The 11,428-nt window shown below is 45.7% G+C and overlaps 1 protein-coding gene across 1 annotated transcript; it reads left to right on the top strand.

The window, feature by feature from the left end:
- On the top strand, positions 1 to 9,019 carry LOC1281070 (uncharacterized). The gene has a single exon (XM_061647795.1). The coding sequence runs from the start codon at positions 4,506 to 4,508 to the stop codon at positions 5,415 to 5,417; it is 912 nt and encodes a 303-aa protein (XP_061503779.1). The 5' UTR covers positions 1 to 4,505; the 3' UTR covers positions 5,418 to 9,019.
- The last annotated feature ends 2,409 nt before the right edge of the window (positions 9,020 to 11,428 follow it).

An 11,428-nucleotide genomic window follows, 5' to 3' on the forward strand; every position in this document is an offset into this window, starting at 1 on the left:
TCAGCCCTTATCCCTCAACCTCGCTGCATGCAGTGTTCGGCATTGTATTTGAGATTCTAAAATAAATACACTAAAAAATAACCTACAGCTTCTCACATTTGCGACACTTGTACGCCGACCGCTGCCCTCTCTCTCTCTCTCTCTCTCTCTCTCTCTTTCTCTCTCTGTCCGAGGGTGAAAAGGAAGAGTGCCGCAGACAATAGATGATCCCACATTGAGCACACTTACACACATACATACATAGTGCCTGCGGGCAGAATTTCCACGAATTCTACAACCTATTGTGCGTGTCATCAACAGCTATGGCCGACGGCACCGAACCTGCCCTGTACTGCCTGTCTCCCACAGCTTTAGCTTCTGCTGCTTTCATCATGCTTAATGAAATTACAACCAACCAACGAATCACACGATCAAACACATTCTAGAGGGAGATAGAGAGAGAGATAGAGCACACAACAAAACAACACTCAACAACAGCGCAAAGATTGAAATCTAACACAGCGGTGGGAAAACATCAAAAGTGACAAAATGTACGAGGAGTTAATTAGTGGAAGGACTCATCACCGTAAAGGGGTAGATTATGAATGTATATTTATACATATATTGTTGTGTCGCACACTAATGCCCAGAGCAGAGGGCTCACTAATTGATGAGATGTGGTTTTTGATGAGCAGCAGAAACCAACAAAAAAAAAAACGAAACATTCAGCAAACGAGCATGTCTCGAAACAATGTGCGATGATCGGTGCGCCGATCTCTCCCCTTTACCACCGAGACCGTCGAAGGTTTTCGCAAAAACACTCGGCACAAGCAACTTTCACACGGGGGAAACATTTCACACAAATTGGTTTCTTCCACACACACAGACACACACACTCGGTACACGGCTCTTTTGCACGTGCTCAGGAGCATTAGGAAAATATTCAATTTAAATCGGATAAGCTCACTTGAATATGCACTATGACTATCCGGAAGCATACTTTCGCTCGACTTTACTGCTAATCACTTACCAACCAAAGGGGCCGTTCCATTGCACCGTGTGGCTTTGCACCTACGGCAAGCGAAAGGGGCAAAAGGGGGGGGGGGAACATGTAAGGCCAGATAAACGACTCTTGATTTGGCACACCAACACTACGCTACCGTACATAAATTGCTTGCATTACCCAAACGATACAGCTCCAAGCAGCATTCGCCCTATAACATTCCAACCCAGTACACTGACCACAGACACCTGTTCTAACTGTTTCCATCACAAATGCATACGCCTCCGCGCGCTCCTCGAACCCGCATTCATATTCCTCTTAAAGTCTCTCACTCTTTCTCGCCCGTCTCTTGTTCTCTCCCCACCGGCATGCTCGGGGTGAAGCTTACGCTTTTATTTAACCATTGGTGTTGCGTTTGTGCTCCATCGGGACCATTTTTCAATTTGCCTACATTTCATTGCCACCCACCTTTGTAAGTGTCTCCCGTGTTCACTCTCTCATTAAAACACAACAACACCGGCATAAAACCTACAGACCGAGCATGGATTTTGCAAATTAATATGTAATGGAAAGCTGTGTGCCATGTGGAGGCACATAAGCTGCACGGCAGCAACAGCTCTGCCGCACATTGTGCACGCTGTAGGTGCAAATCCTTTCCTCTCACCCGTACGGTTGGGCGCATTCTCCAACGGCCGATAGAGAGTGCGCTCATCATTTTATGAGCAAACAATTTTCTCAATAAACATTTCTCCCCCTCCCCTCCCCCCTTCCCTCCTCCTTGCTCTATTCCTTTCCTTTCGTACGGAAAATGCGATCAAACTTTGCCTCGTCGGGTGACGTGGTGACGCAAAAGGGTTCAGCTTTTCAGCACGGTGGACGCACAGGTGGTAGATTAAAAAGTGTACGCAAAGTAAGTTTTACTTTGGCAAACCTTTCCCTTACTCGCTTGGACTCTTGTTTACTCCCAGTTTGGGGGGGAGGGGGGGGGATCTCGTTGCTGCCGGTCCGTGGGTCAAGCAAAGAGCTTGCCAGCTTACCCGAATAACTTGCAAAGCAATATTTCTACAGTGCTCACCGGTTGATTGTGGAAGTTAGACAAAAACAAAACAGTGTTAAAATCGCGCTCTTACCGTTACACAAGAGAAAAAAGAAACACAGAAATAGCAGCTGTTTTGCAAAAAATCATTAGAAACTGTTCTGCAAAAAAAGAAGGATTCGAAGAAGGATGGCAGAAACAAAAACGCACCAAAGCACCAGACTGCTATAAATATTCAAACTGACAAAGTTAAGAAGTGCAAGCGAGTAAAGCTGCAAGCACTGCTAAAGTACAGCGAACACGTGACGGGAGCATAAACAACGAGTGCGACAAACGCGCAAGGGAAAGCGCAATTGAAAGTACATCATAATTTTAAGATCCTGCACGATGCTGTAAACATCTCAATGTATTTCCATTTTCTTTTCTCCGTTTGTTTCGCTCGCTGCATCATTTCTTTCACCCGTCCGCTCCTTTCATAACCTTTTTGGGTTTTTTGTTGTTGTTTCCAGTTCCAGTCTATTTATTTCACTTTACCGTTTTCGATCGAGTGCTGGGTGTTTTGTTCGTTTTCGAGCTGTTCCCGCCACTCGAGCGCTCACCCTAGCAACGGTTCGCTCGTTTGCCCTCCCTGCTCGCCTCCGTGCGGAAAATACGAGAGTACCGCCATTCGTTGCAAATCAGACGGTCGAAGGAAACCATAGTAACTGTGAGTATTACAGCCAACTGTTACACGTTCCATTCATTCATCCCATCCCAAAGCGCCACGAGCTAGTAGCAGGACGCCGAACGACGCCGAGCCGTGGTGAAGCAAATGGCGCGACTCCATGATTGAGTATGGGTGCTCGACAGGCAGGTACGTAATGCAGAATGCATAGAAACTCCGCAACAAAGGGAGAGTGAGAGATAGACAGATAGAATACGATTGAGCGAGAGCAAGAGACAGCACGGATGGAAAATCGATAAATCTCTCCTATCTCGTACGCGGCCACACATGATGGCGGTATTTATTTGCGAGCTGCTCCGAAAATGCTGCTGCAGTTTCGCTGCTGCTGCAGCACACACTCACGCGAAGTGCTTGCTGTTATTCGCCGGGAGTAACCTTTGCTTATGTAGTTTGCTAATGTTATCGATGCTAATGCATAGTTACTTCTATGCCCACATTCCATGTATGTCTAATGCTGCGTACAATTATTGCAAAAAACTCTGTAACATCATTACTTTGGCCAACGTACTCGAATGGTATTTCAATTCGCGATACTGATATCTCTTCATTTCGGCGTAGCGACCTACGCAATAATGCCGGTTTGCTATTTAAACGGTTTTCCAGGCCAATTATCAGTAATCCATAGGAAGAAGCGCTACAATACTAACATCAGGACTGGAGTGTTAGAAGGAATAAACAATGCAGTGAATCATGGATGGGAATATTTCCTATGACAAGAGATAAACGGTAAATGAGATGCAAAACATTCATGAATTGAAGTTTATGCTAGGAGCCATCTGAGCCCGATTTTAGAACAGAGTCACACACTAAGGCTGGAGCGACATTCGACGCTAATAGACCACAGAAATGAAGAACAGAGAAAATAAGGAACAGAAGAAATATTATTGGTGATGAACTCAAGCACCAGATACAAAGAAATTTGCATTAATGGAGAAAATTATCAATAACCAATTGATTGAAAAATTTTCTTTAAATAGGTATCATAAGTAAGAAAGTAGTACCAGGAAGTCAGTAGAACTAAAACACTAAAGATCTGAATACTAATATCGAGAATGGAAAAGGAAGAAAGAGCCTAAAACAACTAGAACTACAATACAAATAAAGCAAACAACTAGCTCTGAAAAAAGTAAAATTTGACCATAAATAACTGAAGCCCCATACTGAACTGTTGAAACATAAATTACAACCCATGTAAATGAACAGAAACTTAAACCTGTATATTACAGTTTCCATGACACGATCACACCTGTTACTCACCAACGATCAAAGAACCAACATTCCACACTTGAAAGCATTATCACAGAGCACATCGAACGGAAGGCGCTGAACACTGCAATCAAAATAATTGTTCTCGATGCGGCGGAAAGCTGATAAAACACGCTCGGGAATATGACCATGGCATTAAGTCACTCGGCAACATTGCACCGTGCAACAACTCTAAGCCATGGGTACGGCAAACCAACCATCTAGCATCTGCTTTCTTCGATGGATCGGCTGGATGGACACGATCAACGGGATCCATCTGCACGACGATTCTCGCCTAGCTCGGGCGTTCGAGTACACGTTTTACGCCCTTCAGCTGGTGCAGCTGCTGAATGCCTACAATTTTGCAGTGCTTTGCAGCAACGACACCATCTCGCTCGAAACGTTTGCGGAACAGTTCAACCAGTTCGGTGGTATTTTACTGACCCTGTCCCGTGTCATCGCGATTGTAGGCAGCTTCCCGCGCGTTTGATCTCGGTTGCGCAGGGTAATGTGATGATATGGTTTATCTCACTTTTTTCCAGAATATTTATCGTCCCCAGCTGAAAGACACGGCCGAGTTCATCAATGCCTGCAAATTTCACCATCTCAACGAGCGCGCAGAAGAGATCCGTGCCGGATCCATTCACAACGCGGGCCGATTCCTGTCCACGCTCCTAACCGTCCAGATAGTAACGCTTGTTTTCTGGTTCGCGCTAACTGAGCTGCAGGCCCACCGGCAGGACGTGCTGCTGCCCATATTCATCTATCTACCGTTTGACGCTTCCCACTGGCCACTAGTCGCAAAGGTAGCGTTTCGGCTGTACGCTTACCTTGCGTACGCTCAGCTGATGCTGACCTTCTTCGGAAGCTATATCATCACGAGCAGCTACCTGCTAACGCTTACCATCGAGCTTCGCATCCTGAACGATTCGTATGCTGCTGCACCGACCGATCCGCAGCAGTTAGTAGCATTCCTGAAGGAACGGGTCGTCTACAAAGCGGCACTGCTGCAGCACATCCGAACCATCAAGCGGCACATGAACGGGAGCGTTCTGTTGGAGCTGCTGTTTATCGTGTGCCTGCTTGCGCTCAATGGTTTGCGCCTGTGCACCACCACCACCACCAGTGATCTTAGCGAACTGGCACTGTCCAGCAGCATGATCCTGATCTATCTGCTGGAGCTGTTCCAGTACTGCTGGCAGGTGGATGAGATGGAGCTGCTACACGAGGGTCAAGCGTTCGCCGTCTACTCAACGCCGTGGACGGGTGCCATCATGCAGTCGAAACCATTCCTGCTGATCACGATCCGTATGGCCCAGGTACCGTTGCGCTTCATGTGCGGTGGGATGTATCAACTGTCTACCGAGCTGTTTGCCTCCGTTTTGCAGTTTATCTACTCACTCATTATGATGCTTTTACAGTTTAAGTAAGCGAACTGCAGCAAAACCATACTATCACAAAATCCCTTTTGCTCTCATTTTGTATACCTATTACCAGAAGCATCAAAACTGGTGCGCATTGATCTTTTCTTTGCCAGGCTTGAATGCATAAATTCACACAAACCATCGGGTCGCAATGAAATGTACCCCATTTATCGATGGACCTATAAATTCTTCAAATCCCTCTAATACCACACCTTTGCACCAGCAGAGCCTCACAACTTGCAGCCATCCCCGTGGCTACATTTGCTTACAGTTGCCCCTTGCTCTAGCCGGAAATCGGTACGGGTGTAAATGTTCCCACTACTCGTTACCCGGAAGAAACTATTTCCTGCTCTGCTGTATATGCCACGCACGGTCATACTTCGTCCTGCACGAGAAATCAGCAGTCCCTACGAAAAAGGTAAGCTTGTTGCAAAACCAATTTCCCATCACAAACCACAAGACGTGTAGGAATGCAATGGTTTTAAGCCATATATCATTTGCAACATATTAAAAGCTCTTAATTTCGCTACGTTTCTTTGCCCCAATAAATAACACTCAGTATGTTCCTTCATTCTGCTATTGATGTTGCTATCGAAGAAGGAGCGCCGAACCATTCCAGGTTTCCATTTCACAACACTCCATTCCGCCGTACTAAAACTAACCAAAACTCTTCCCGGGGACATCGCGACATGCACCTTCGCCTTGCGTATGTGTATATCTATTTTTTTTTCTTTGCTTTCTTCCAAACACGAGCAAATGCATCGCAGTAAAGATTCGGTGCACTGTCTGACTTCCTAAGTATCCATGGTGACACTGAAGACAGTCGATGGGCGCACAAGGACTATCGTAGGATTTTCAACTTTCCCAACCTTTCCGGTTCTGGACCGGCTGACGCAGGTGTGCTTCCACAGCGAGGAAATTGTGCTGAAACACAGTAGAGACCACGCACACCGCGCTCGCAAAGAAGAGAACACTGAAGTAAAGAAGGAAATGGAAAACGGCAAATGGGAACGGAGGGACTGCATCATAAAAATAAATTGCATTCATAAATATTCCGTCGTTGGATTGTGACCGGCCGGTGCGAAGTCGAGTGGACTCTGATACGGAAAGAGAGTAGTCAGCTTAGGGGAGGAGAATTATTCCTGCCCTTACACAAAAAAAGAAGGAACGCCTATAAGAACCCACCTGTCCCACAAATCGCACATTTGGTAGTTATGGTCACTTGAAAGTTCCGAACTGAGCTTTTGGTCGATACGGGATGAGGTGATCGTTAGGCTAGGCTTTTTTCGTTAGGCATCCAGCGACGAAACTTGAAGGATGCCGTTGAGAAGAGGGTTTCAAGGTTCCTTTCTAAGCGTTTTTTAAATACAACTTCCATTAGCTGCCACTCTGAGCCATCATGATTGTATAATATTAATTGCAGATGGTTGTAAACATTACTCTATTCTTTCAAAAATGATTGTTAGTAGCAAAATTCAAGTAAACCCCCAAAAGGAAAGATAATCTTCTGAAATACGGAGTAAAAACCGACGTATGTCTAACTGCACGTGAATCGCTTCAAACTTTAGCCACATTTTTACTGCAAGAGATCTGTTTTATTGCTTGCACAAGGACACACAAATGTTCACAATGCTTCTCAGATGCAATACTTCTTCAGATATTCTTCCCTTCCAACTGCATTCTTTTGCTGCGGCACGAAAAAAGTTAACCACTTTCCTAGCCGAATTGCACATCCCCAAGAGCACACTGCAGCCCCGTTCCAGGCGGGCCAGAATTGCGAAACTAACTGCTGAAAATAAGACACAATCGACCCCGAGAAACATTCTATACCCCGGAGGGGCGGTTAGATATTACTTCTGCTGCAATCTGCCCTCATTCTCAAAGACAAGATTTTGTTTTTTTTTTTCTTGAAATGGCTTATTTCCCCAAAATCCCTGGCAAATGTATGTCGCGAAAAAAACACACGGAGTTACGTTCCAACAGAGACAAGTAGCACATCGTTTAATCGTTTTCCGGAGCCAAATTTTCTTTCGCTTTTCAAGTGACAGTTTACAATTTATGGCGAAATCGGTCGAAACTGAACAGAAGTACGTCTGGCTTTTCCGGACAAAATATCTAGCATACTTGACAGTGCACACTGAAGCACGGTAGGACGGAAAGACAAGTGGTCTGGCACTGGCAATTGGAGAGTAGAGAATCATTCCGTGCACTCGAAAGACCACGCTTAGTGAAGCTTCGTAATTCTTCCAATATTGCAAAAAAAATCAACCTATATTGAAAGCTTAATAGTTTCTATATATGTAGACATTGGAAGGTTAATAGGGCCAGTCTAGTCGTCAGCTCGTACGACTTAACAATATGCCCTTCATGGGTTTGTGCCGCGAGTGGACCGTGTTCCCAATCGTAGGACTGACTATCCTGCTATTTGTAATCAGTAAGTCACTGAAAGTCAAGCCCAATAGTGGAACAGGTAGGCATTGACCGACAACGGTTGTGTTAATGCCAAAGCCATATAGAACAACAACATTCCTGTGTAGTCTGTTGCTAATTGCATTCCTACACTCTTGCACTTAAACAACAACAACAACAACTTCAAAAAGCAATCACAATCTTCGATCTTTCCGGAAACTGACTGGTTCTAACCTGCGTTTGAGACAATTTCGAATGAATTTTTTTTACCAGCATTTATCGACGAACTATAACTTATGACCTGCTTTCAGACAAACGCTCAACACACAAAACAACTCCACAAACATACTTCCGACGTCAATTATTTATTCCGCTCGAAGCTTAATAAGCCCAATACACGTACGGTACCAGACACGGGCGAAAGACCAGAAGCTGAGCAGAAGACAACGTTCGATTGGTACACAACTGCGCGCACACACACACACACACACACTCCACAAATAGCGTGTGTCCAAAGCGACAACTTCAAAAGAAAGTGCTTCGCAATGAAATATGCATCCCATCGACACGACGTCACCAAACCGTTTGCAGAGATACGTATATATGTGCGGCTCGGAGAATATACGTCTCCCTTCGACTTGGTTCCTTCGAACGCATCATCATCCACCCGGAAAGAGGCTTTTTGCCCACCCACCGCGCCCGTGGTACTGACTGTACTGGGCAGCAATGGAGCCAACAGTCATTGCATGGATGAAAAATAAATATCGATTGAAAGCCACCATGCCAGCCATGAGCAATTCATAACCTCACACTTGATCGGGTTTGCCAGTTGCCGGGAATTAGTACTGAAACATCAGCAGCGCAACGGAACTGCACCCTACTGCATCGAATGCTTTTGCAATCATTAGAAGGTTGTTGTTGTTGTTGATGATGTGGAGGGCTCTTTTAATGCCCTATCTTCCCGACCTGGGCCGACGATTGCAATCCAATCATCCGAAAATGCATCAAATTAAGCATAGGCAGTTGCCGTCCAACAGTTACCATTTCTGTTGAAGCATATGCCTTCAGGCTCCAATCTAATTTGTTTTAGAAACATGTTGCTCGACAAAGTTGCCTATTTAGGGAAGAACTAGACATGCTTTTAGTTGCTGAAATTAGTAATTTTGTATATAACTGTACAGCGTAGCCAACATAAACCAAAAGCTCCTCAATTTCGATGTAACATTTATTTACGACATAGGTTGATTTATGCATGCTACACAACCCCGCTCAGCAAACAACATTCCGATACATTGAAGCGGATAGTAAATATACTTGCCAAAGGTTCAACCTGTAATATGTTTGATTAAAGATTACGTACCGTACCGTCGGTGCATTCGCTTCTGGGATGATGAGTTGTGTGTTGAATTTCATGTGAAAGTTATCCACATGAGTATCTGAGATGTATGGGAATGAAATTGTTTGTCACACAAATTTGAAGCAAACAAGTGATGCACGTGTGGCAACTTTACAAAACGATTTCAAAATAATGGTTTTAGTTCATTCCACACGAAATAGAAACATTTCTTCGAAGAAACCAAACTCGCTTTAAACTACAGGGAAAATCAAAAATTTCATGCTTGGACATGAAAATCCCTACGAATGATTATTTCGTAAAGATTCCCTATGTTCTATTGAAAAGACACATCAAACGACGTACGTTCATCATCAAGTCTCTTTGTAAAACGAAACTCTCGAAAGCAGCACATAACATGGTTTGAAATGCATAGTTCTACATTCCAAAACACTTCCAAACAGTCAATAATTGAGCTTACCCTGTGAGCGATTCCACGTGTCAGTTCCCATGCCTTCCTCTATAAAACCCAATGAATGTTTGGCAGTGGTCTCAGTACCTTAGCGAAAGCTTGTAGCATCAGTTTAAACTCTCAACCAGTGGGGCAACTACAGACATGACCGTTGTGCACCGCATCGTTAGCTTTGGCTACAACCTGCTCCAGCGCCACTTCAATGTTGGACATCCTACGGAACAGTTTTTCTTGCTGCGCTGTCTGGACGTTGTATCCCGTCAGTTTCCCGTGATCGAGTCGGAATTTTTTCACACGTAAGCGCATTCTAAACATCCTTTACTTCCCCCCAGCGGCCATGCTACTACAGCGCCCACGATCGAATCTGGAAGTCGCCCTGAAGACGCTTTGCTTGAGCGTGATGGTAGCGCACTCAATAGCGCTGGCGTACGACTTCAGCCAGCAGACGGATGTGCGTCTTGCGATGGACATGCTATGCATGCTGTCACTCTTTGTCTCCATCATTTTGCGTGGCACCTGCATGCGCCAGTACCTGGCGCACATTGACGCACTGGACCGGCTGGAAAGGCGGCCAACGTTTCGCGTCGGCACACCGTACGCCGATGAGAGCCGCCGAAACGTTGCGTTGCAGAACAATCGCTACCTCGGCGTGGCCCTCGTGTTTCACTCGCTCACGGTAACGGTCTACGTGATCCAGAACATGGTGAGGGAAAATTCGTTCGTGAAGATCATTACCAGCTTCCCGATCGACCTGTCCGAGCGGGCACCGGTGCTGGAGCGAGTGGCCGACCTGTGCTACAGCCTCGTCGGGTACATTTGGGGTTGGTACCATGGGGCCACCCAGCTAACCATCATCGTCCTGCTGCGCTACGCCATTACCGAGTTTCGCGTGTTTCTCCACTCACTGGACAGCCTGGACGATCAGCTGCGGCAGCGTCGCGAGCAGTCGCAGGGCGCTCCGGACGAGGAGCGCATCCTGCGGAAGCTGCTGTACGAGCACGCACGGCACCACTCGCAGCTTATCGTGGTCGTGACGCACCTTCGTACGTTGCTGCACAACTACTCGCTAGTGCACTTCTCCTTCTACATGATCATCGTGGCCACCTTTATGACGCGCGTCCTTATCATCCCCGGCAGGTCGTCGTTCGGCTTGGCCATCCCGCTGTTGGTGACGACGATCTATTTCCTCGAAACGTTCGGCATGTGCATGCTGGTGGAGATGCTGGTGCAGTTGGTATGTATCAAACAGGTGAACAGGCTAGCTTTATAATCCCATAAAACACGTCGTTTATGCTTCAGAATCGAAAGGTCAGCACCAGCTTGTACGGATTCAGCTGGCCCCAGTATCTGCGATACGGACGCACCATCAAACGGCCGATGATGCTGATGATAATGCAGGCAAACATGACGAAAGATTTCTCCGCCGGCGGGCTGACCACGGTATCGGCCGAGCTGTTTGCTAAAACGTGTCGAATGATCTACACCATGATGATGTTTATGGCCAATATGGCAACGTAGAATCACAAACATAACGGTTTGAATGTAAAATCAACTGACCTGCGACGTCAGTTGCAACAGTTGCCACACATATTAGGTGCCTTAAACAGTCAAATAAACGGCTTGCATGATCTTCGATTCGCATTTTCCGCCAAAACAATTACGATTGCACTTACATCAAAATGGGATATGATGTTTTTATTTTATTTATTTTACTATTTTATTAGTTGCTCAGCCACGTTGGGTTACAGCAATAGTGCTTACTGACTATAGTATACAATTATTCGCGAAGGAGTTGTAAGGAGT

This window comes from Anopheles gambiae, chromosome 2, assembly GCF_943734735.2.
Source record: "Anopheles gambiae chromosome 2, idAnoGambNW_F1_1, whole genome shotgun sequence".
Taxonomy (NCBI): Eukaryota; Metazoa; Arthropoda; class Insecta; order Diptera; family Culicidae; genus Anopheles; species Anopheles gambiae.